Source organism: Buteo buteo, chromosome 1 (genome assembly GCF_964188355.1).
Source record: "Buteo buteo chromosome 1, bButBut1.hap1.1, whole genome shotgun sequence".
In the NCBI taxonomy this organism is placed as follows: Eukaryota; Metazoa; Chordata; class Aves; order Accipitriformes; family Accipitridae; genus Buteo; species Buteo buteo.
Window position 1 is genome coordinate 61,504,453 of NC_134171.1, and position 25,911 is coordinate 61,530,363.

General features: G+C 44.3%; 1 protein-coding gene across 8 annotated transcripts in view; it reads left to right on the top strand.

The window, feature by feature from the left end:
• The window catches only part of EPHA5 (EPH receptor A5), a 200,034-nt gene extending 176,499 nt beyond the window's left edge, over nucleotides 1-23,535 (top strand). For 5 of the 8 annotated variants that reach the window (XM_075033393.1, XM_075033403.1, XM_075033420.1 and 2 more), the window contains 6 exons: nucleotides 2,865-2,926; nucleotides 3,746-3,955; nucleotides 5,811-5,960; nucleotides 10,639-10,832; nucleotides 14,314-14,469; nucleotides 22,769-23,535. In XM_075033393.1, the coding sequence (XP_074889494.1) occupies nucleotides 2,865-2,926; nucleotides 3,746-3,955; nucleotides 5,811-5,960; nucleotides 10,639-10,832; nucleotides 14,314-14,469; nucleotides 22,769-22,874 (878 nt within the window). In that variant the 3' untranslated portion in view covers nucleotides 22,875-23,535. Of the gene's footprint in view, nucleotides 1-2,864; nucleotides 2,927-3,745; nucleotides 3,956-5,810; nucleotides 5,961-10,638; nucleotides 10,833-14,313; nucleotides 14,470-18,138; nucleotides 20,718-22,768 lie in introns of those variants that run through there. The other 3 variants (XM_075033412.1, XM_075033458.1, XM_075033451.1) reach the window with 2 other exon arrangements.
• Nucleotides 23,536-25,911: the final 2,376 nt, after the last annotated feature.

Consider the following 25,911-nt stretch of genomic DNA (forward strand, 5'->3'; position numbering starts at 1 on the left):
GCATCTTCCCAGCTTTTTTCTCTTCTTTTAAATGGACCAAAACAACCTTTATGATTCCCAAACTATGCTGCTATCTCAAAGTATTATTTAACTTCTTTTTCTCTTCGGTGTTTTAGTCATCAGCCTATCGTAGATTCAGATCTTTAAGGTAAAATGTCTTTGCTGCATCATGATTTGCTTTGGAAGTAAATTAAGTTAAATTGAATTAGGCCATTTTTAATTCTGAATGAGACCATCCGCGCAGGGGCTTAATACCATTTAACTAATCTAGTTCAAATGCACACCTTAGTTAATTTGGATTAATCGTCTTCACTGTCCCCGTGCAGACAAGCCCTTAGCTATTTCTGCTTTACAAAGGTAATGACAGTCCTGTTTTCTTTCACAACCCGTTTGGTTGCGCTAATGGTGTGCACATTCCATTTAGTACATTGATATGAATGACATCTACACACATTTTATAGCCCTGTAATGCCAGCGGGAGGGAGCCCTGCTGACACAGAGAATCAACCCAGTGCTTTAGAAGGGCCAATGTTTATTTTTAATTTATTTTTGTCCTGGTTTTGGCTGGGATAGAGTTAATTTTCTTTTTAGTAGCTGCTATAGCGTTATGTCTTGGATTCAGTATGAGAATAATGTTGGTAACACACTGATGTTTTCAGTTGATGCCAAGTAATGTTTAGTCTAAAGTCAAGGATTTTCAGCTTCTCATGCTCAGCCAGCAAGAAGGCTGGAGGGGCACAAGAAGTTGGCACAGGACACAGCCAGGGCAGCTGACCCAAACTGGCCAAAGGGGTATTCCACACCATGTGATGTCATGCCCAGTATATAAACTGGGGGGAGTGGGGCTGGGAGGGATCACAGCTCAGAAACTAACTGGGCATTGGTTGGGGAGTGGTGAGCGATTGCATTGTGCATCACTTGTTTTGTATATTCCAATCCTTTTATTATTATTGTCATTTTATTCTTGTTGTTATTATTATCATTATTAGTTTCTTCCTTTCTGTTCTTTTAAACTGTTCTTATCTCAACCCACGTGTTTTACCTTTTTCCTTCTGATTCTCTCTCCCATCCCACTGGGTGGTGGGGGAGTGAGTGAGCAGCTGCGTGGTGCTTAGTTGCTGGCTGGGGTTAAACCACAACAACTTTGTTGAAAGTTACTCTATTTGTGTCTTTATTTCCATGCTCTTGTATTTGGGGCTAATTTATTCCACGTTTACTGTCAACCTGCAGCAGTCAAGTAATGAAACATAAGTGCCAGAAATCTTATTTTCTTTTCTCTGATGGCAACCAAAGGCAGGAGTCTGAAGGAGGTCCTCCAGGGTGGTGACATAATGAGATGCCAGTCTTGCTGCAATGCTGTCTTGAAGTGCCAGAGATAAGGGACCCAATGCTATAGTTGGAGTTTTAGTGTTTAAAAACCAAAAATTTTTTAAAAAATGAGATATATCTGGGATTTTCCTTCCCTGCGTAGCCACTGACGTGTTTGCCAACCTATAGCAACATCACACGAGATCTCTCCTCCCTCCTGCACGCAGCCCATGTTGTGTGTAGACAGACGGCTGTCGTCCTTGAAGATGGGGCCCGTTATTTTGTTTGGGACTCAACAATATTTTTTGTGGCCCCAAGGTGCATTTCTCATATCAAAAGTAATAATTTTGGCAAGCAGAACTGAAGCAGCACAGGTCCCTCGTGCTGTAAAGGTAGTATCTGCACAACAATGAGTGTTTTGATTGACAAGTTCACAATTATCTTTATTATGTAGATAATTAAGCAGTAAATTAGGCAAATAGTTAAGGTAACAGGAAAGTAGGAAGATTAAGATCAATTTAAATGGTAGAACATGCACTGATCTTTAGGAGCATTTACCTTCATGCACATGTTATGACACGTGGTAGCTCTCGTTGATCATTCTATGAAAGACATTTATAATGCACTTTACAAATAATTGACAGCTCTTTTGTCTGTGCTTCATGCTAGCTAATGGAAATTGATTTAAATAAAAAATAATTTACATGTTCTTATAAGATTTCATTGAATTTACAAGGGCTGGAGCACACCACATTAATTATTGCTATGTCATTGTGGCAAGCTAGCGAGAAATTAGATATAAAAACTGAGCAAAAACTATATATAATTACCATTAAAATGACTCGGGCATGAAAATTAATCAAATGGATTTGGAAAAACATTATTATTCCTGTCAACAATAGGAGACCAGGTCTTTTGTTACGAACTTTTATTTTGATTTCCACTTGCACTCATTCCATACTGAACTCACTTTTGTTCTTCAGCGTAAATATTCCTTTTCTTACTTTCAGATGTGTTTACAAGGGTAGTCACATGGGATTACTTGAATTACAAGGGATGTAATCCCATCCTTTCCTGGTCTTGGTTTTGGTGGCTACTGAGGTCAGATAGATACTTCAGATCATCCTGGCTGGTCCTATTGGGCTCCTGTTCTTACTTCAGGGTGTTGAAGCTTTAGGGAAGAGTCCAAAGAGGTCATTGTGTGCAATTTGGCCTCTGCAAGCTTTCAGCTTGTTCACAGACATGAGGAGAAGGTTGTGCATAGGTTGCCTGGTTTCAGCTTGCAACATCTTCCTCAAACATAATCTAAACACTCCAAGGCTTGGTACCCGACCCATAAATAAGGGATTACTTTTTCATCCCCTCCTCCTCGATTCCCCTATTTCTACATATATTCTGGCAAAAACTATTGTCATCCTGCTGGGACAGCAGTGTGTCTGTGTAGACTTACTGTGGCATGGCTGTATATTCACATTCAGATGCATTATGAAAAGACTTTATTATTGTTCACTTTTTTAAAATAAATTGCTAACAAACTCTTGTGCTTTTTTTCCCAGGCAAACCAGTAATGATAGTGACTGAATACATGGAGAATGGTTCTCTGGATACATTTTTAAAGGTAGTACTTAGATCCTTTTTCCAGGGGTACATTGGTTAAAGTTTGGGTTCTTTGTAGATGGTTAATATCAATGAAAATGTTTGCTGGGTGCTGGTCCAGCTGTTGATGCTGTCTGGAGGCAGGAGTAGCTCAGTTGTCTGTCTGATCTATATTTATACAGCATCATGAAGGACCTGGTTCGTGCATTGATACAAACAAAAAAGAATAAATTGGAGGATATTATGTTTATTTTAGAAGGCAGTCTGCTGCGTGGAAATGATTAACTTATCCTCCAAAATTTGATGTGTTCCAAGAGCACATCCACACTGTATCATGGCAAACCCCAGACATGTCAGAGTTTTTTCATGAAATGTAAGAGCTAGAGAAGGGAGGATAGGGGAAGTGGTTAGAAATGCAGTGTGGCAACGTGGGGAAGACCTCCTAACCCCAGATATTCACATGTGGACCTCTGCAGGTAGGATCTCTGTGCAACCTGGTGCCATTCAGTTGGCTGACTAGGAGACAGCCCACCCTGGTGCCTTTATACACATAACTACATGTGTTCACTCCCAGTTGTGGTCTCTTTATCAGTCACCAGGGGAAATAGCTTGCTCCTTGATCTCCAGTGAAGAGAACTACATTTCCTTAGGTTTGTCTCTAGAGATCCTAATCCAAACAGTGAAACTTTGAAAAGCTTCATGGTCAGAGCATGAGAGTAATGAATTATTAATTTCCCTGTTTTTCTTCCTTGGAGACTTGCCTTTGCATTTTTACTCATGCACACACAATGCTGAGGGTGCGGAGACTCTCAACTGATCAAATGTCTCCTTCCTTTTGCAGAAGAACGATGGGCAGTTCACAGTCATTCAGCTGGTCGGGATGCTGCGAGGCATCGCATCAGGAATGAAGTACCTGTCTGACATGGGTTACGTACACAGAGATCTGGCCGCCAGGAATATCCTAATCAACAGCAACTTAGTCTGCAAGGTGTCAGACTTTGGCCTCTCCAGAGTCCTGGAAGATGACCCCGAAGCAGCGTACACAACCAGGGTGAGTTATGAGGATACTGAACGGATGACCTCAAGAAAAATGTATTCCCTGCCACATTTTGGCATTCAGGCTCTCTAGCAAAGAGGTTTCTACAAATCCAGAGCCTCTAAGCTGTGCACGAGCATTTGGCCAGGTGTTACCAGTTAATTGTTATCAGATTAATTTTGTAAATGCCTGTAATTTTGTAGCGAGGATGGCCAAATAAGGCAGAACTTAACTAATAACTTTTAAGTTCATGTTGGGCACCTGAGTCAAATAGCAAAATTTGCAAAGGTGCTGCCCTCCCAGCTCTATTCTGTCCTCTTTGGTGAATACCAAAGGGAAGAAAGAGCAAGAGCTAGTGCTTTGCTTAGGCACCCATGCAGAGATGTAAGATACAGTCTTCTGGACAATTTGACCCTTTTACAACATTGGTAAGCATGTAATGCCCATTGCAAATGATGCACATTGCCCTCAACATTACCCTGTTGAAGGTGATTTCCCCCAACCTGAGAAAGAGCGTCTCCAGCCTCAGTGCTCTGTGCCTTTCCATCCTTGATCCATCCTTTCAGGGCATCAGCCCACCCATCCCAGTGCAAGGCCACGTGGCCCCAGCACTGCAGAGAGGGTGTGGACAGGACCCATCCTCAGCAGCACAGGCTTGGAGAGAGCCTCCAATATTCATGGCAGTGATTGGCACTCTTGGACATGTCCTGTTAGCATGTTTTTCCAAGGGTATTGTTTTACGGGTGGTGGGAGCTCTCTGGGCCACGTTCCCAGTTCCCGTGGAGATCTGGGAAAGGCCTTTCAGCTCCTGGCAGTCACAGACCCCACGACGGGACTCAGCGCACGGCTGCACCAGAGCCTCCCTGCAAGGTGGAGGGCTCTCAGCCAGCCCTGCTGCGGCTGCAACGTGCTGCCATGTGCTAATTGGCTCTGCTGAGAATCTGGCCCCTCACTTAAGGCATGCGCTGATAAGCCTGTGAATAAATAATTACTGGAAGAAGGGACTTTTAAAAATTTGCTTTGAAGATGTGTTTCGAATTCTACCTTTTTCCAGTAACAAACACTGTTAGGGGGCATTCAGGGAGACCTTCCAATATTTAGCTCAACACTGGGAGGAAGGGACTTCACAGTAAAATATATTTTGATATAAATCAAGGGAGACAACTCTTTAAACCCAATGAGAAAAGTATTCCTTAATCCGAACTCCCCTTTCCCTCCCCTGTTCCTTCTCAGAGCTGGTCTGAAGTTTGATTTCTAAAATGGTAGAAAGGGGAAAAGGAAACAGCAAAGCACATTTGACAGCTGTGGCATCATTTTCAGTCCCACAGCAGAGGCCAAGCAGGCTGGTCTTTGCACACACAGATTTCTGTGCCTGCTACGCAGATCTCTGCACGATCAGGACTGCATTAAAAAAAAAAAAAAAAAAAAAAAGAAGAAAGAAAAAAGGGCATTACTTCCGCAGCAATTTGCATGAAGCCCTCGTTAGATCAAAGTCTTCCTCAGCTTCAGAGCTGTCTGTTCCTCCCCCGCTTGCTCTCAGAAATGGAGGAACTGTATTCCCCTACCAACCCGTGCAACATAATTGAGATGTTGATCCTATACATGTCCCAGCATTCAAACAGCATTCAAACAACAAACCTTCAGGACAGCCAATTAGTAGGCAGCCTACAAATGCTTATGGGCTGAGATAATGTGGAAAGGGGCCCCATGCTGTCAAACAGATTTACTTTAAAATTCGATGTCTCTTTCCAGAGAGAAAATAACATCCCTTAGTGCTCTAAGAAGTGCTGTTTCGTCCTCTTTTGCATGTTCTCTGCCCTCCCCTGCAATTTGCTTTTTGAGGGGTTTTTTCCTTTTCTTTTCCTTCTAGGGAGGGAAGATCCCCATCCGATGGACAGCACCTGAAGCAATCGCCTTCCGTAAATTCACATCGGCCAGCGATGTCTGGAGCTACGGCATCGTGATGTGGGAGGTGATGTCCTACGGCGAGAGGCCTTACTGGGAGATGACAAACCAAGATGTAAGCACGTGCGAGAGCTGCCGCGTGATGGGAATTTGAGGGCTCTGCATTCATTCTGCAATCAGAGAGGCAGGATGGGGACAAAAGGAGGAGAGCTGCTGTAAAAATGGCTTTGCTCTCCCATGCCAGACAAAAGTGATCCTCCCGTTTGATGCTCTTTTTTTTGCAGCAGCAGCCCAGAACAGGCTGTGCGCAGAGGGAAATGTGTCTGCACAGAGACAAGCCTGCTTCCCCCAGCAGACCGCTGGAGCTTCACTAATGCTGTTAGAGCTGGAGCCTGTCCCTCCTCTGCTTAATGACAAAGGTCTGCTAGGGGATAGATGCTGATAAACTGGCAGCATTTCAATTGTGTGTCCAAACCCCTGCTGCCATGTAAAGCAGAAGCTCAAAGAGAGTCACGGTAAGGGTTTTGTTTCCCTGCACAAAAGCTGGGTGATTTGATCTAGTGATGGCAGTCCAGAGAGCTGTGTCTCGGTTGCCCTCGCGTTGCTGATCTCGAGAGCATAGTTTTGCTCCTGTTGTGAACATCTTGCAAGTCTGTGCTAATGCAAGCTCTCATGGTTCATTTGTACAGCACTCTACAAGTTGTGTCCCCTTGCTCCTGGACCCCAGTCCCTCTTGAGCCTCTGACCTCAAGGCCACCCTCTGAAGCGTCTCCAAACAGGGAGATGCCTGGGGATACTGTCTCCCTTCTGACTGCAGCTGTGATCCCAGCCTGTGTAAGGATCTCTTGATCCTACTGCAGGGCTACCTTCTACCCTGAGCTCACCATAAACATCTGTCCTTGTCTATGGCTAAAAGAATTTAAGCCTGGGTTTGCTAGATTTTCTAGGCTTCTCCTTCCTCTTCACATCTCTGCAAACCACGTTGTGTGGAGGTCTCTGAGGATGCCAGCTAGTACATGAGGTCAGGGTCGCCATGAGGCATGTGCGGCCCCCAAAGCAGCTCTGCAATGGGAGGGAAAAAGCACCACTCTGCGTGTGGCAAACGGAGTCATTCCTCATCCTTCCCACTTCACCTCTGCAGCCCTGCTGCCTGCGGAGATGATGCTGCCGGCTGGTCAAAGCAAGCAAGTCCTTGCTCCGCCGTGGGTCACAATACCTGATGTTTCATCCTTTTTCCTTTTTTTGAGCAGCGTCCCTGTCCCTGTGACTTTCTGCCGTTTTGCTGGCAGCAAAGGCTCTGGCTGAGCACTCTGTTTCTCCTGTGTTTTGTCTGCGGGCCTTTGCCATCAGTGGATGTTACTACCTGTCACACTGAGCTGCTGTCTCATCTCGCTTCGAGTCCAGGCGTGGAAACGAGTGGTACCTTTGAGACGGTCATGCCATGCTTCTTGCCAGGGAGACGAGTGCGTTGTTTAGCATGAATGCCCACCGCTTCTGGGGCTGAGGCTGTCACGTTTGCCGGGAGTTTGGTAAAACAGCATGTATCTACGCAGGGATTTATCTCAATCAAATACAGAGACTTTCTTCTATAGCCTGTGCAGAGAATGCAGCAATTGAGAGCCAAGCTTTTTCAGTCACACTGAGCACTGTAACTATCTTTAATGCTGATGCACCAGCATAGCACAGATGTTGTTCAGTAAATGCCAGACTTAAGATTCAGGCTGGTGCCAGTGAAATAATGCTCTGTGGCCAGGGGGAGTCCCTTGCCTGGATCGTAACACTATGAACATCCACACTTTGCAGAACTGTTCCAAAAAGCCCAAATGCCTCCATGCACTTTGGGGCACGGGGTGAATTTCACACTTGCCTGAGAAGAAGCAGATAGGGGACTGGTTTCTTTAGCAGCAGAAAGCAGAGGACCGGTGAGATGTTTATGACCATTGGTTCCTGCTCAGGCTTTGTTTGGGTTAACTCCCTGTCTATGTGCAGGTGGCAAGTGCCTGGGTGGTGGTGGCCTAGGAAACTTAGTTCAGTGCAGTGGCATGTTTCTCATGTGATTTATGCCTTCCTCCTTCACCTTCTGAAGGGCTCCTCTTTCTCTTACCTCCCCTGCTTGTGCTGGCAGAAGAATCAGTGGTGTTCAGAGTGTTGGCTTTCATGCAGAGGACCAGGGGGCTCTGCCCACCTGAATTGGACTCCGTTGCACAAGAGTTTCTTGTTGCATGGCTTGTAATTAAAGCACATCATTTGCAAGCACGGTTGGTGATGAGCAAAATGATTCTTACCATGTTACAGACGGATGGCTTTAAAGGAGGTGCAGTGCCGTAGGGCAGGCAGCACTGTAACTGGAAAGGCTACAAACCACATTTTAAAGTCATGCTGGTTTCTGGATGGCCTTCTAAAAATATGCTTTGACTCGACCACAAGATAAGACTGATGCAGGAATTGCTGAGAGGAATTTTGTGGCTTGTGTTACACAGGTTGCTAAGCTAAATGATCACAATGGTTGCTTTTTAGCCTTCAGACTGGTGGTTTTATGAAAACACAGAGCTAAAAGTGTTGCTTTGGTTTAGTGGAATAGACTATTCCAAATCGTCCTCTCTCAAACAGGCAGTTCAGTCACCTCAATCCGTAAGTGAGTAGTGCTTGTCCAGAAGAGGAACAGGGACAAAAATGCCTCCTTATAGGTGCAAATTTTAGCTCTTCAAGTCTTACAAAGCAGCACGCATCAATGAGTGGAACGGCGATGTGCCATTTTCTTATTTTCTAAGTGTTGTGGTGGCTACAAGTGACGCAATCTTTGCTGTTTCATTCTTTTGCTCCTCTTATTGCCAGACCCCAAAGCACCTTCAGATGCAAGAGTGTATTTCAGCGTCCTAGCTCCTCGCAGTATTTTGATACCATTTACATCGTATCGCCAGAATGAACGACATCCTGTAAATTGAGTTAACGCTATTGATTGTGATGTTGCTGCCAGGAATATCAAACATGCATAACCCCATTGCAGATGTAGTTCTGATATTCTGAGCTGGTGCCAGATGGTCTGCTCCCCGTCTTGCTACTATTTTCTTTCTGCTACAGCTGGAGGATGATCCGTTATTGTTATAAATATAGACGCGGACACAGCAAATAACATTCTCGTGGCTGTGCCACGCTGAGGCTTTTTTTATAGGGCAGCTGCAAGTTTGGTATCAGGACCAGCTGAAAAGCATGATGCAAAGAACAGACAGTGCAGATAGCATAGTATGATGAGGCTGTTTTTTGATGCTGCGAGCAAAAGTCAGGCCATAGAAGAGATTGCTTTGCAAGCACAGGTTGGGTAGAGAGTGGCGCAACTGCTCCACTGACAGATGAAATCTTAGATGGGTGCAAAAGGACTGCAGGTGTTGTGGGCCAGATCTTCAGATGTGCTCGCTACCCTCAGAGAAGATTACACAGCCTTACCTAACTTCTTCTCTACTATGTATGTCTTTAGGGAGTTTGAGGTTCCTGCTAGTGCTGCTCAGCCAGCCCAGCTCATTCCTGGGACTCTTCCACTTGGCAAAAAGCCCTGTGGAGGACAACTTGAAAGTGAACCATACGGTCCTGAATTTCAGAAGGTTCTGAAATGCAATGCCAGCCTGACACAGCTCTTCCTGTACTGCTCGTAAAGGGACTAAAGATCAAGAAAACTTCCATGCTAACCACAGACCCTTCTTTTTAAACACAGGATGTTTTCAAATTATGAGATGGTGCCTAGAATGAATGGCATCTGAGGCAGTCCTTGGAGTCCAACAGTGAAGTGCTGTGGTTTTCCACATAGCAAATAGCTGCTTCCAGCTCCTTTTGGTTGAGGAGTCTTGGGAGTAGAGGGTGTGAAGATGGGCCACTGGGACTCTCCTGGTGCGGTCACAGACCCTTGTGGCTTGAAACACGAGCTGCATTCTCCTGAAAATCGTAATGGTTCAAAATGGGAACTGCTGGGCTTGAAGCCCTGCTGCAAATCTGCCCCAAACTGGGGAAAACAAGTCGCTTTCTTCAATTCTGCCCCCATTTATTAATTTCTGCCTTTTGAGAGGGCAGGCAGCACATGTGCATATCACCTGTTTTAGATATAGAACCATAGATGGTTTGTATTTGAAATCAGTGCAACAACCCTCCCCTGGTTTTAATTTACATACTCTTGGGCTGACATTTTAAATTCCTGGCAGAAATGTGGCCACACTAAGAAACGACTAGACCCAGACAGTATTGAATGATATACGAGATGGTTGTTCTGCCTCTGCCTTGAATCCATCCATCAATTAGCATTCAAAGTCTCTTTTGAAATACAGTCAGACTTTTATTACTGTAATACAAATTTGTGGTCTAGCACATGCCTTTTCATTTAAAAAGAAGCCAACATCTGAATAAACAAAATCACTGCACTCTAAGAAGATGCCAGAAAGCCCCATAGGCTGCTTTTCGTGGACTTAGGGTAGGCTCTGGGTGTTTCCCAGTATATAACCTACAGACCTCACCTGAGCTTTGAACAAGTACAACCGGGCAATCTGGCCACCTGGTTGCAACAGTGCCTTGGCTTTCTAGATTCATTTTGCAGTGATGAAAAATTAAGTTATTCAACACATCCCATAGAAAATATGAAAGATAGTGGGGTTTACTGGGTTTGCTTCTTGTGTGCGGAGTTGGGGGGTAGTGGGATTTTACGTGAACACTTAGCTGGTCCCAAAGTCCTCTGTTTAAGTCAATTTGCATTTGGGAAAAAGGTGAGAGGAAAAAAGCAACCCATCAACCTCGTGTTTTGTCTCCCGTAGGTGATTAAAGCCGTGGAGGAAGGCTATCGCCTGCCAAGTCCCATGGACTGCCCTGCTGCTCTCTACCAGCTAATGCTCGACTGCTGGCAGAAAGACCGCAACAGCAGGCCCAAGTTTGACGAAATTGTCAGCATGTTGGACAAGCTCATCCGTAACCCAAGCAGCTTGAAGACGTTGGTTAATGCATCGAGCAGGTACAAACTCAGGCCAGAGCCATTTCTCAGAGCGAGGTCTTTGTCTGAATACCTGCCCCTGGGGTTGAATTACCACTTATTATTTAGCCTGTGCATGCCCATGGGTGGATGTTCCTCCAGCTTCATTATATCCAGGGGAGTTTTCCCGAATCAACTTTTTCTGTTGAAATTGGCACGCAGGTGAGCAATTCAGTTACTCTGTAAATGCAGTGCTGCTGCCACAAAGAACACTACTGTGGCCTGTCTTTCAGAAACGGGAGTTTCAGTGGTATTTATAGGTCTATGATAAAGCTACCTGTGCTCTACCCCAAGGTTAGAGAGGGCAAGACTTGAGTCCATGAAGTAGATAGTAAATGCTGCTCAAATTATCTGCCTGTTGACTTTATCTTGGTAATACAAATGAAGAGTGTCTCTTGGGGAAACTCTTAGGATGTGCAAAGCTCACAGATGTCCAAGTGCATCCTCCCACAACTATTCCCAGACATGCTAGCTGCCACTGCCAGTTCTGACAGTCTTGGTAATCACCGGAGGATCTCTGTGGTTCCCAAAGAGCTGTACACAAACCATTGGCTAAAGCCACATTAAGTGAATAGAGCAGCTGATGTGCAGTTAAACATGAATCTGAATAGATACACTGCTACAAGTAAGGTAAATACATTCAAGAAATAAAGCTGCACTTGGGGAAAGAGAGTTTAATATTTTTTAGTGAGTTTTAGTATTGGGGTCTCCACCATACTGCAGTCTTGGAGAGGCTTTTTCTTTTTTGCTGTAAGCACACAAGTATTATTTCTGAGGCATCTGTGTTGCTAATCACTCAGTTCCATGCAAGGTCATGAAGGAGTGATGAATATAAATCATTGCTGCTTCACTGGTGGCAGTGGACTTCCCCTGATTAACACTGGAAGAGACCCTTCAGAAAAGTTTAGTCTTAGACGAATTAAAAAAAGACACATTGTTTTCCTTGGACAGGAATGAGAGGAATTGTCACGGGTGCATGACTAACCAAATCCAACAGGTGTTAAAACTCAGATTTATTCTTCAGCAAAAGTTAGTTAGAAGTCCCGTAACATTTTATAAAACCACAGGCTCAATGATGTAAAGAGAATTAATACTACACAACCGACTTAAGAATGCCCAAGATTTAAAGTGATGGCTCAAAACGTGCATATTGCTCCCCTAAAAGCTGAGGGCTCTCTCCCTCGAGGAGTTGCCTCGGATGGTGCCCCGACCCGAGGGGGAGTCCCCGACTGCAGACCCGCTGCTCCGAGGAGGACTGATTCCCACATGTCCTCCGGCAGGACCCCGTTTGTACCCCTGTCGAATCTGACCTGTGGTCATTTAATCCTATTGGCCAGGAGGGTCACCTCGGTGTACGTGGCGCATCTCTATTGACCAGTTCAAATTTCAACCTGCAGCCTCCAGGGTTTCCTTCCCCTTCTCCCTTCCTGGAGAAGTTTCGTTTCCTGCTGGCGGGATGGGGGGGACGGGATGTACTGCCACAGGAATGTAAGATGAGATTAGACTGGTGGTGTGGACCAAAGCAGATGTACTGTTTTGAGCTTAGACCTATCCGTCTCCGCACCTTCTGGGCACAGCTGCATGTGGCCCATCTCGCCTGTTGTAGCTGGACTTCACATCCCCTTGCTGGCATATCCCCATGCATGGCATCTCATGCACTGGAAGAGGAGAAACATAAAATGTCTGTTAATTTCTAAATACAAGATAGGTCTGATTTCTTGGGCTATTTTACATGCATCATTTATCATCTGAAGAAGAAATTACTCTTATTAGCAATTAGATGTAATGTCAGTCCCAGCAAACCTTCAGGAAAAGGTTTATGATAGCATAAAATATGTGACGTTTCTCTTTTAAGTTCAGAACAGTCATCTTCCAGGCCTGTTATGCGGTGGTTCATGCAGTCTTTCATACATACCAAACTGTTATGCCAGAAGAGAGGAAAATAGGCAGCAAACCATTTCTCTGAGCTGCTAAGCACTTTGCTGATGTTTTATTCCATGAACAGGTCCCTGCAATTCCAAACCTTTCCTTTTCAGAGTTGCTGTGGGTATTTTTGATGTGGATGGAGCACCTGAACAGCCAGGCTTTGGGACTGTGTTTCTATAATCACAGATTGCCATGCCCAGACCATAGTAATTCCATATGAATCATAATTTCAACATACAGCAGCTGTAAAGGATTTTTTTATATATGTAATGTATTCTTTATGGAAATTCTCATTAATGCAAATAAAGGAGGAAGTCACTCTCTACATTACAGCATGTGCATACCAGTAGGTACCTCCTGACATTAGTGATGAAAATCCACTTCTCATTATGATTACTTAGGAGTTTTGAATTCCTCATGTGTATAAAATGTTATGGGAAGCCATTATGTTCTTGGTACTGCAAGTATTCACATTTTATTGGACCCTTCAGCATTGCTATTAAATAAACAAATAATACTAATGTGCTCATAAAATATATGAAGATTCCTGAAGTGCTATAATAATATAATACGCCAGCTCTCCTTCCAGTTGAGAGTCTTTTAAGTGTAATTCTCACTGTCAGAGGCTGACCCAGAAAACGTTTTTTTTTACCTGTGGGTAATAATCTTTATGCAAGACTTATGCTAGCTGTATGTCCTGGTTTACAAAGCAGGGGACAAATCCAGTTTCTTTTCTGGCTGACCTTGGACAAGCCCCCTTTGCTCTCTGCGCATCATTAGTAGGGTGGTGGACCTGTACGCAGCACAGGTCACTTGTGCCAGGTACTGTATTGGTGTTTCTGCTGCGGTGAAGAGTTATTATTTGCCTGAATTGCTTCTTCCGTGCGTGGCATAACGAGCAGGTAGCAATTGCTGTGGCGAGGTCTTAAGCGAGGGTGTGGGAGCAGGAGCCTACCTCTGTTTCAGGGCTGGAGCATGGTTGGAGCATTGCTGCTCTCTGCAGGGCTCATCAGATGCTGCCCGCATCCAAAATCCCCGCCTGACTCTGCGGGAACAGCCCCTGAAGTGTTAACAGCAGCCTGCCATTGATGGCCGCTGCTGGGAAATGTAATTTGGGTTTTGGCTTCCAGGCTCTGGGCTGTCTTAAGTTAATTATGAGATTTAAAGGAGGAGGAGGAAAACAGAGTGGGAGGAGTGAAACTGAAGACTTTAAAGTAAGAGTGACTGGGGGAGCCTGATAGAAGAGGAGCCTGCTTGTGGGCGAGAGGTAACAGTGATGGATGCTAGTCCTCTCCTCTTTCTGCTTGCAGTGAGGACCAGAAATGGCAGGAACTAACTCAAAAGTGGTGAAATTACAGGTGAGATGGTATGTTTGATGCATTGCCTATCAGGCCTGCTGGGAGGATTTAGGCTGCAGCAGTCACTGAAAACACAATGGAAGAATCATCTTTACCATATAAAAATGTGAGCAACTGAGTCACGTTGGGTACATCTTGATACTGATTTTGTTTGCTGCTTTGTTTTTACTTGTCTTTAGAGTATCAAATCTGTTGGTAGAGCACAGTCCAGTCGGGAGCGGTGCCTACAGGTCGGTGGGTGAGTGGCTGGAAGCCATCAAAATGGGCCGATACACGGAGATCTTCATGGAGAATGGATACAGTTCAATGGATGCTGTGGCTCAGGTGACCCTAGAGTGAGTAGTGCCCAGATCATTTTCACCTCGTTTGTTGGAATTGCAGAGGGGGGGAGGACAAACCATTCAAAAATATGTAGGGATGAGGCTGCGGAAAGGGAAAGCATTACCCTTTGTTTGCAGTCAGCAGTTTCTCTTTTAGCATCTGTATTGATGATAACAAGTGCAGGCAAGACTCAAACTTACAGTCACTACATTGGCAGCCAGTACTTTGGCTCCTTTACTCACAGAAATTAATGCTTGAGTTTGAATAATTGCCAGGCCGTCCTCTCAATATAATAGCAGTTGATTATTTGGGTTACTAACAAATAAAAACCCCACCCTACTAGTAAATGTATAGGAGCTGGCATCCCCTCTGAGGTATACTGGCTTCACACACAGTTGATCTGGACATAACCAAGCAGACAGTCAAGCCCAGTAAAGCATGGAAATAGTATTCAACATCAACAGAAATAAGCATAGATACAGCTGATGCCAGAAGAGCATCAGCAAACCTACAGCTCTAGGGGACAGGCTCCCTGGCTGAGACTCTTCTGAATGTGCCCTTGGTTTTTGCAGGTGGGTATGACTCAGTTGGGGTGACAGCACTCAAATGACTTGGTAAATGCCTCGGGGCTGCTGATTTGTTATGCTCCATCTTTAATTGCCTGCTTGTGTAATTACATCTGTACTTTCCTCCTGCCGCTTACTCAAGCTCACCCCAAAGCCTGCCTTTCTAGCTGGGTTAATTTGAGCTTAGTTTACTGCAAGTGTTAAGGCAGAATGGGAAGGATTGTGCTCTGTGCTGCTTTGGAGAAGGTTGTGGCTGCTCCAACCACATGCAGATTGCCAGTGCACATACAGAATCAGGGCTGAGGATTAGGAATAAAACAAGAAAAATCCCCATACCCCATAGAACCACAGGATTTCTCCTGTCTGCCACAGGTCTTGCTGTGGAGCTCACCATACAGGGTAGGAGGTCCTTTGCATGTGATGCAGGTCAGTAAATCTCTATAATAGAGTTGAATTTTGCACTACATGCATGGAGGGAGTGCAGGACCATATCTGCTCTCACTCAGACTTTATTTGCTCCACTCATATCACCAATATTTGTCTCTTACACCTGGACTCATCCAGTCTATCTTCAGGCATTCATGTGAAAACCCTGAGCTAGAGTGCATGGATTTCTACGTAGATCCTTTTTTGGGTGCCTGAGACACTTACATGTGGTTTCCCAGCCTAGTCCTGCAATTACATACCATGTTACTTTGGTTTTTGAGGACTCCATGGTTCCTTACCTACTCATCTGACGTGGCAGTGCCCAGAAACACCAGGCTTTGGGTCTCCATTTAGACTGGTGATCTACAAATGTTGACCAAGAAGTCGATCGCCAGGGTGGTCAGAGTCCACGTGGCAGAAAGACCTAGCAAGATGGTGAGTGGGAAGATGAGGGATAGGATGAGGCAGTAATTTTAGAGAAAAGGAAAACGTTGGAGCATTACCCTGTACTGTGCCACCTCAATCTTATAATCAGAGTAAGTTCTGGTAGAAAATGCAGATTGTCTAAAATATATCACAGACTTGTTGCTGTTTGGCTGAATTAGTCATATCAATGAAGAAAATGGGGTTTCACAAAAGCTTCCAGTTCATTCCTCTTTAGGATTTTATGGCATTTCAAGAGCTCCAAAAGAAATGCTCAGAAGTGAAGTGCATTGGTTTGGGTCAGAGAAAACATTGAGTTTTAGCCCAAATTAATGGTCATTTTTTACAGTAAATTAGAAGTTCACTTACTCATGTAGCTTTAAACAGTCTTAACATCCCTCTGTGCTGACACAGTTTTAGCATCACATACTGCTGACAAAACTATTCCTAACCTTCCATTTTCTTGAGTGCAACATTTCACATTGTGAAATTATCTCCTTAATTTAACTTAAAAATTTAAATGCTTCCCTATATTTACTCTTTGGTATTCCAAAAATTTCAGAAGTATACCCCAAAATCTTTTCACGCTACCCAAAAAGTACTTCAAAATGGTTTTTCCACTTGGCAGTACACCAAGAAATCCATTATCTGTACAGTTCTAGCCAGAAAGGCAAGTTGGTTTAAAAGTCTTTAAATAAGATTTTAGCTGCCAGGGATGCTCTGCCCCTCACCAGCTGCAAAACACCTCTAAGGCCCCCTTCACCAGGTCCCAGTCTGTTCTCTATAGCACAACTGTCATCCCACTCCGGTCCTTTACTAGCCCCAGTGGAAACAGCGTGTCTGAGCTGCTCAGCTTCAGCTTTCTTCTGGGCTTTTACAGCAGCAGAGCAGTGCAGAGGACCTGATGCCTGGGAGCCTGAGGAGCCTCTGGGGTTTGTTTCGTGGGGGTTTTTTAAGCTGAAAGGAGACATTTCATGACTCTATCTTGCAGTTCAGTTGAAACTAACTCCAACTAGTTAGTTATCCATGTCAGCAAATAAATTCCCCCCCACCATCTGCCTTGGACAGAGATGCTTGCATGAGTCAGGCTGGATTCTTGAACAGCTCAGCCCACATACCTTCGAGTTGCAGGGGTGGCTTAGCAAGAAGGCTTGACCCCACTCAGGTCTGTTTGTGGGAAAAACTGTGGAAGGTTCATTAAAAAGCCAACCAGCCATCCAAATCAAGACTTCTCTTATCCCTCTGAGATACAGTAAAAAAAGACAAAAGACCAGCTTCTCAGCTGTTAAAAAAGGAGAAACCATCATAGTGGCTTGAGAGGAAAAGTGTTCTGTGTTGAAGACCTGAACCCTGTGCTCAGGCTGATGTAAACTGGCAGATTGCCCTTAAAATCAACAAAGTTAAGGGAGAGAAATGGCTCCTGGGTGGGGTCAGCTGAGACTGTCATGGGTTCTCCAGAAAATAAACACCAGAACAAGCAAAGTTCTTTAAAGGTTAATATATTGGGGGTTTCTGGTTTTCATTTTTTTCTCTCTGTAAAAGGGAACAACAAAACATTTTGTACTCTGCAAAGGAGAATTCAGGTTAAATGTTCCTTGTCATTTTTAATAGAGGCAACTGTTCAGTATATTCCAGAGCTGGGACTTGGGGGGATCGGGCGAAAAGATGATCTGAACATCTGAAAGTAGCTTGCTTTCCCCAAATGCCATCAGTAAAACATTCTTTACAATTTAAGAGGTTGCCTTCAAATACCATCCAAAATGATCTTCCCCAAATTCAAACTGCATAGGAGGCAGATGTGGAAATTAGATAGAGAAAGGAGAACGGGATAATCGCTGCCAGAAATGGCAGGGAAAAAAAAAAAAGATGAATGTAAAGAATTCCTAAAATCTACTCAAAAAAAAAATTACTAGCACTGTAGGAGGGGTTGACCATAACGCTGACGGGACTGGTGACTGTGGGTGCCCAGCTTGTGGCCTCTTTACAGGACCTGGCTGAGATGGTAGATGTTCAGCATTTTTTTAAATCCCCCTTGGCAAGCAAAGCAAAATCCTGATTACCACCCTGCTTCTTTCAAACCGACGGCTTGATGTATTTATTCCAGAGAAGAGTAGTATTAGTGACAAATTTCTGAAAGCAAAAGATTAAAAAGCTAAAACCGGTGAATATCGCCCCAAGTCCTGAGCTCTGCCTGCTTAAGCAAAGACCTGAAATTGTATGTGTTCAAATAAAGAGTGATTTCTACATTTAGCTCTAATTCTTGCAAAGGGACGAATCACCTTGTGAAAAGTGGAGCCTCATCCTCCACCCCCTCTTTCCAACTGGATATCAGACTTGAAGGCAACCTTTCCAGTGGACCAGACCTGCTCTTTAAACTTGTGGACCACCTAGTGACTTTGAGTGTGTCTGGAGCTCTTTCAATCCACTGCAAGAATAACTTTACCAGGACAATACTCAAGAATAGATAGATCCATGACATGAGTTTCAGTCTGACCCTTGACTGGACCTATTACTAACCATGTGGACTACAAACTTCCACCTTTTGAAAGATCTGTACTCACTGAATCTCAGGACACCCTGCTGTTTGTTATTAGATTAAGAGCTCTGAATATTTGTAATAATATGTGCTGTGTTGCTTTGCATTGTGTATTTTTTTTCTTCTAAAATAAAATAAATTATTTATTAAAAGTTATACTGGATGAAGAACATTTAAGAGTTCACCTGCTCTAGATGCTTATTCTTAACCTGAAATATCAGTCCTGAGATTGTGATACTACATCTGCTTCTGAACAAACCAGTTCTCATCTCGTAATCAAGTAAGATGGGAATAATTATTAAGAGCAGATGAACTCTTAAAAAAAATTTTTTTTTAAGTCCTCATTTCGTGCAAAAGTCCCTAGCAAGTGGATTCCTCTCTCTTTAGCGTCTTCTGAAGGTCTTTGAGGTTCTTCTTCTTTCCCCTCATTCAGACTGACAACTAACTAACTCTGTGAGTAGTCCCAGTCTGCACGGGCAATTGTAGAGTTACACCATGTGAAGAAGAGTGGTGAAATCTGGCCTGGATGGGAGATGACATACAAAATATCTGTGGTAGGTTGACGGCTGCCAGCCACGGAGATCTTTCAGGAACCTGGCCCTTTTGCTTGCATGACTAACCGGCTGGTGAGGGGGCTTGTATTTTATGTGGCAATCCAGTCCTAGTCTACACTGTGTTTGACAAACTGGTCCGTGGTATATAAGTAGTTCTGTTTGTAAATAAAGTGTTTTAAATATATTTCTTGCAACATGAAGACCATGAATTCAACCTTTGCAAATGGAGGACATTGCAGGGAAGGGGATATCATGTTGTCCCTGGCACGTTGCAGCTGGGCTTTCATGCAAGGCGGTGGTAAGAGAGCACCATATGTGCGGCTGTATACAGGCTGTTTGGGATGAGCTGACACCAGTTTTCCCCTTTATTTCCTTGGCTTTTTGGTCAACTTAAGTCAGCCTCTTAGTGCTGACTCACTCGGCAAGTGATTCAAATTCCTGCCTGTTTCCATTTTCAGCCCTATGTGAATGAAAGAGAAGTGAAAAGGGGAGACTTCTCCCTGAAACAAAAATAAAAGTTGTCTCATTGCTAGGGGCATCAAGTATTTTGAAGCAGGGAGACACCACAGCACATGGGTGCACATATCTCCACGGCCTCGGGGAGCACCCCTGCCGCTACCACAGCGGTGCACACAAAACCTAGCACTGGGGGTCAGGTCACTTGCACGGCAAGTTGCAGCCTGGATCCTGATTGCAAGTGTTGTTTGCCCCTGGGTCTTAGTTGTGCCTTTTCTTGCAGGGAATTGCACATTTCTATTGCAAAGCACCAGTAGATACCCATGCACATCTCTGCGGAGCTGAGCCCAGTGAAATTACCAGTTGGCTGCGGTAACGTGAGCCAAGCAGCTCTGGACTGGAGCTTGAGAATAGTTGTTTTGCAGCCCTTTGGCACAGAAGTTGATTTTTTTGTCCCAAAACCAGCTGGTTTGTGCACCCAATTTTGTTTAAAATTGGCTTCTGCTTTACACCACTTTAAGCCCTTCAGCACTGGATGCACAGGACCGTGCAACATGCTGTAAGTTATGCTTGAAAAATGGGAATTGGAGCTACTGTATTCTGTAGGCAGTTTTTGGAAAGTTTTGTTGCTGGCTTTGCAATTTACGAGGTGGCTTTTGAATAAAGCTGCTGATTTTATACTAGGTGAGCATCTGGCTCTGGAGCTGTTGTCTTCTGGTCTGTCTTTGCGGAGGTGAAAGACCCCACGGTAGTTTTCTTCCCCTTTCTGAGGAGTCTCTGTGCTTTTGGCCCGTGGCTCCATATCCAAGATGATTTGACATTCAAAAAAAATAGACTGGATCTCCTGGTGAGCAGTTAATGGATTGAAACCAGAAACTCCTTTTTCTTCTTTCTTTCTTGTAAATCAGTAAGGCGCTCCTCAAGGATACTGAGTTTCGGGGGTACTATAAGGGAAAAAAAGAAGTTGTGTAGTGAGTAGGGGGTTTTTTATTAGACTGTTGGAGCTGCGTGTGAAATGCCAAGATGTACATGCCTTTCTCATGGTTTCAGGCTATTTTTTCTGCATAACATGCAAGAGTATCAGACATGATACATCTGTGAAATATGTGGTGCTGGATTTTCAAAAGAGCTCAGCTTGCACTTTAGATACCTGGGGGAAAAAAAAGAAAGCTGAATTTTCAAAAAGTGCCAGCAGAGCAGCACTCAGCAGGGGGAAGATGGATGTTGGCTCTTTTAAAAATCAGGTCCTATACTGGGTTGGGTTTTGGGGTTTTTTTTTGATCTTTGGTGTGAACTTCCAACTGTGCTGTGTACATAAAATAAATTGCATGTAACAATAGCATTACTACATTTTCCTTCATTATTAAGATGGCTTGCTGAACTAGTTTCACAATTCAGTGGAGGCAGAAATGAAAGCATGTCCCCCTGAGAAGGTAGACACCTTTTGCAGATGCTGCAGCCTTTTCTCTGCCAGGTAAGGAGCGTTGCTGATGTGTCTCATTGACCTCCCTTGCTCCATGCCCCTTACATTATGATTTCCCCTATGCATTGGCAAGATGCATTGCTGAAAAAGGGTACAATAATGAAATGAAGTGTTTAGCCTGGAGCAGAAAATCTGGTATTTTCCAAATCAGAAGGCTGAAAGCGTGTCAATCCTTGGAGAGCAACGGATCTAGCTTTTGACTTCAACCAGCGTATGTGTTAACGTATCAACCTTCACTCAGGATTGCTTTTTAATCAAAGCAATGTTCATCTATGTAATTTTTGGACATGGATGGTTGGTTGTATTCGCACAGGAGTCTCTGTCCAGGATGTGAAACTGCTGAGAGAGTTACACCTCCATGGGTAGCTCACACAACGTTACATGAAAGTGTTTTGGTGGTCATTGCACATGATCACCTGCAGTGCAGCATGTAGCCATGCTGTGAGCTGTAGTCCAGGTTTGCAATATATCTCAGGTGATGGTTGGGCTTCCAGGTGTCGCTGGCAATCCCCAGCCCTTGCACGTGCCGGCCCCACCAGTGTGGTTTCCAAAAAGCACCTACATATTCAAGAAGGTCACGTCCCACTGGCTTTTCAGTGGAGAGCTTTCTCCTAAAAGACTTGCACCCAGGGTGTCAGCAGCTCTGGGATTCATGCCTGTATTGACAAGGCTGTAGAGCCCTACTTTGAAAACATCCTTTATTCAGTCCAGCCTGCAGGTAGAAAGCAAGGGGCTGATATTTCTCTGGTGGAAGTCTTCAGACAAAATACCACATCTCCTCTAAGTCAAACTGCTTCTCTGACGGTCTCTGTGTCTTGTGTTGGAAACATGGATGCACCTGTCTTGATGCTTCTCTGAGCTTTTATTCCTACAATTTCTTTGTTAACACTTTTCCCCCAGAAAGAAATCTCTACAATTATACTCTGCCATAATCCGTGGCCTTACCTAGCTTTAGATGTGTCATTGAATCTGACCACCCAAGGTCCTGCTGTAGTATGTCCAGGGGACAACTTGTCCCACTCCTGTCTTTGGATGGGATAATTTGTCCCCTGGAGGTGCCTTTTTCATGCCATCAGCATGAACCTTGGTGATTACCTTCATCTATACACCTAAATTTGAGAGTGCTGAGCTTCTGAGAAAAGAGTCTTTCCTCCTAATCCTGCACTTCACATAAACTATCTTATTTTACAGCTTTCCTGTAATGGCAGCCCGGTAGACAGACTCAACACAAATGCCTTTGGCTTGTAGAATTCACCCCCCAAAAAATCAATGTGGGTTTATGGGATGATTTGCAAAAGCCCAGAGGGGAGCTGTGTTGCCAATTCCTGTTGACTTCAGGGGGTCATTAGGGTGGTGGCCATGCTCAAGGCTTTTGCCGTTCAGCCCTCTGTAGGAGCTGGCTCTAGCATTATGGTTTATGTATCTCTGGCTTTGCCTAGTCCGAAGAGGAAGGAAGCATGGATTGACCTCACTCTTCACTGTTCGTGTCTGAGATCAAATACCAGCCTCTCCCAGGAGAAGAGAAAACTGCAACGCAGGCTTTCTTACATGGCTTTTCTCTTGGAAATAGGACTTTTCACGCCTAGCAGACTCCTTGGCCAAAGGTGATGCTGACATTTTGCTGTCCAGCTTTTCTCCTTGGCCAGCGAGGTGATCTCGGTCAAATCACGTCACTTCTCTGAGATGCTGTCAAATTAAAAAATAAAAAAAACAATGGGGAAAATCAAACTTGCCAACTAAATTTGGCTTTGGGAGCCACCAATGGTAAGAGGTAGGCACTGGCAGCAGCATCAGCGCGTGCGGCGCGTGGTGTGCGCGGCGGCATGTGCCTGAGCGGTCCCTGGAACCAACGTCTGCTTTCTCCCACAGGGACTTGAGACGGCTGGGAGTGACACTTGTTGGTCACCAGAAGAAGATAATGAACAGCCTTCAAGAGATGAAGGTCCAGTTGGTGAATGGGATGGTGCCGTTGTAACTCGATTTTAAAGTCGCTTCCTCAAGTGGGTCGGTCCTGCACTTTGTACACTAGCCCTGAGATTTATTTTGACTAAAAAAAAAGAAAAGATAAAAAGGGAAATTCAGTTGTTTCTATAACTGAAGGATGTTGGCCTCTGCCGCAGTGTTTCTAAAGCAGTGTTTGACTAAAGTTTTCCTTTTCTTCCTATTTGTGTCCTCATTTTCATGAAGTAAATGTAAGATGCATGGAACATGGAAACGAATCTGCTGTACGTGAGGTTAACCCGTCTCTTAAGCTTCAGCAATGATGACAACAAGCCTTCCCACCACACGTTGTCTGTACATGGGATATATATATATATATATAGCACCTTTATATACTGAATTACAGCAGCACATGGTAATACTTCCAAGGACTGACTTGAGTGGAGGAGTTTTGTAGCTGTTTGTGGGCTCCTAAAAGCTGCAGTTTACTGAAGTTTAACTTCGAGTCTTACTTGTCTACAGAAGTGTATTGAAGAGCAATATGATTAGATTATTTCTCAATAGATATTTTGTTTTGTAAATCTAAAGAAAAGAAAAAAATGCTGTTACACAGCATTAAGTTATAGAGACTAGTGTATAAACGTGTTGCTTGCTCCATGGCAAATACAATACAGGGTGTATATTTTTTTTCCTCCCTCTGTGTTACCAAGTTCTTTTTGTTTGCTCTTCTGGGAGGATAATACATGATGAAGATGTATATACTGTACAGTTTGCTATGCATCAGGTACAAGATTGGGGCTCTTTCCTTGGTTTGTTCTTTTTTTTTCCTCCCCTTTGCTTTATTTTGTCTCCCTTTTGTGTTACCGCTATGCTTTGTATTTTCACTGCTGTTTGGTTTGAGCAACATATAAAGCCTTCAGTAGTTTTGATTATGGTTATGAGGTAGAAGGAGTCTACTTAACTAAAAGATGTCACCCTCTTCCTTTCCACCATCCCACTGGGGACATACAGAAGAAGAAAAGTAAAAACATCTGGTTCTCGGTGGCCTCCAGTGACAACGTGGCATCAGTTGTTTGTGTGTATGAGTCCTGCTCAAAGATAGAGTGGGATTGCCTTGGCACTGGCATTTCAGCCCGGTAGCTGTCACCCAGTGCAGCCCTCACCCCTGTCCCTGGAGCCCAGGAGAGAAACCATGAGGTGGTTTTAACTGGAAGGGATTTTGCTGTTCCTCTTCTCATTACGGGGATTAAGTCTTGGTGTGCAGTCTGGAGGCAAGCCTGTGGTCATCCCGCATGGAGGTTTTGCAGTATTTTGCCCAAAATGGTGGTGGTGGGCTTACTTTGGGAACCGTCCTGTCCCAGGTTGTCTCTCTGGGCATTTTCGATTTGGCTGTGGACCTGGCCGCTTTGGGGCAAAGCACAGAGAGGAGGGAACAGCAGAGCAGCCCAACGTGGTCACAGTGGTGGCATCCCATGGGTGAGAAGGTCCCATCCATCTGGGGCTGGCACGGCTTGGGTCAACACTTGGTTGTAGCTGGGGTTCAGTGCGTTCATTAGAGCTCACGGCTGCTGTTTTCAGAAGGACCTGAGGGCAACCCAGTCCCCTGGGAATCCCACCAAGAAACAGTTTGGGGCTGTCCTCCTCCTTTTGTTGGAGATAAGATTAATCAGTGCTGTTAATTTGATATTCATAGGTTGGGCTTTTTTTTTTTTTTTGTGAAGGCTTTGGTAAAGATAAAGATTTAAAAATGGCTAAGCAGATGGCAAGTGTTTGCTGTTTGTGTAGACATATTGCTTCCTTAGACATTGGGTAGCATCTTGTAGCATCCATCCTTAGTGGTAACATCGACATACTGACTTGCCACAGCTCCCTTCATCCCCAGCACTGCAGAGCCAAGCCCGAGGAGCTCATCCAGTGCTGAAGTATGTCCTTCTCCTTCACATCTTGCAGAAGCAGGAGTCGAATGCCACCTTCAGCTGTTTCAAAGGTCTGTCTTCCATTTCCCCCAAGCCTTTGGATGAGATTTGATACAAAGAAGGGTTTCTAAAGAGAAGGGGAAGGGTTGGTTTGTTTTGGTTTTTTCTTATCAGCAGGGCTTGCTTGCTTTCAGCAGGGCTTCTTCAGGCAATATTTGCCTGTTTTGAAATGGCCGCCTCCTACTCCTCTGCGAGCTGCTACCACGCTCCTTGGGAATTGAGAGAAATAGGAGGGAGAGGAGCCGTGGCGAGGTCTGACAAATCTTGACAGTGTGATTGCTCATCCTGTTGTTTCATTTTGGCAGTCACCAGACCACAAAAAGGCAGGGAGGGAGGAATCAAGACATAACAATTTTGGTGCATAAAAGAGATTTGTCATATAATAAATAAGATTATTAGAGCTGTCAGCAGAACAGTTTTGGGATTATTTGTGCCTCCCTGCCTGCAGCACTTGGGAAAATAACCCTTAGGAGGACAGAAACAACTTGTTTCATCAGGAGGAATCATTCGGTTGCTGCCCGCGTCCATCGGCCACACCAAGAGAGATGCTGTTAGCAAATATGCAGCATTTTCTGCCTGTCATCTCTGCTCATTCCTTACCTGTGGGCTCTGTGAGAGGAGTTGGGTTTGGTCTTTTTTCATGGACTTTTAACAGCAAAAAACCCTTTTCACCATTTGTGGGGTTTTAAAGGTGTATGTGGTATGGCTGGGATGCATACCAGATGCTGGAGTAACCTTCATATGAACTAGTGGAAAACAAACTGTTCTTAAGCCAGACTGCGTTTGTAAATAGGGCACCTCTTCTCAGTTCCTCCAATAAATAAATAAATAAATAACCTTTTCTATTTATTTCAAGAGCTCTTCTTGCTACAGATCTCTGTATAATAGGCTTTGTCTCAGAGCTAAAAGTAAAATGTGTTTTGGTGAATAGGGTCCAAAAGTTACAGCTTCTATGTCCTCAGGCAAATTCCAGAGACAATAGAGGTTTTCAGTTCCCATCCAAGAACTGCAAGTACTCTATATTTTGGGCATGATTGTATATATTGGGGTGCAGCGGAACAAGATGACAGTAGTATTTTACTGGTTATGCTCTTT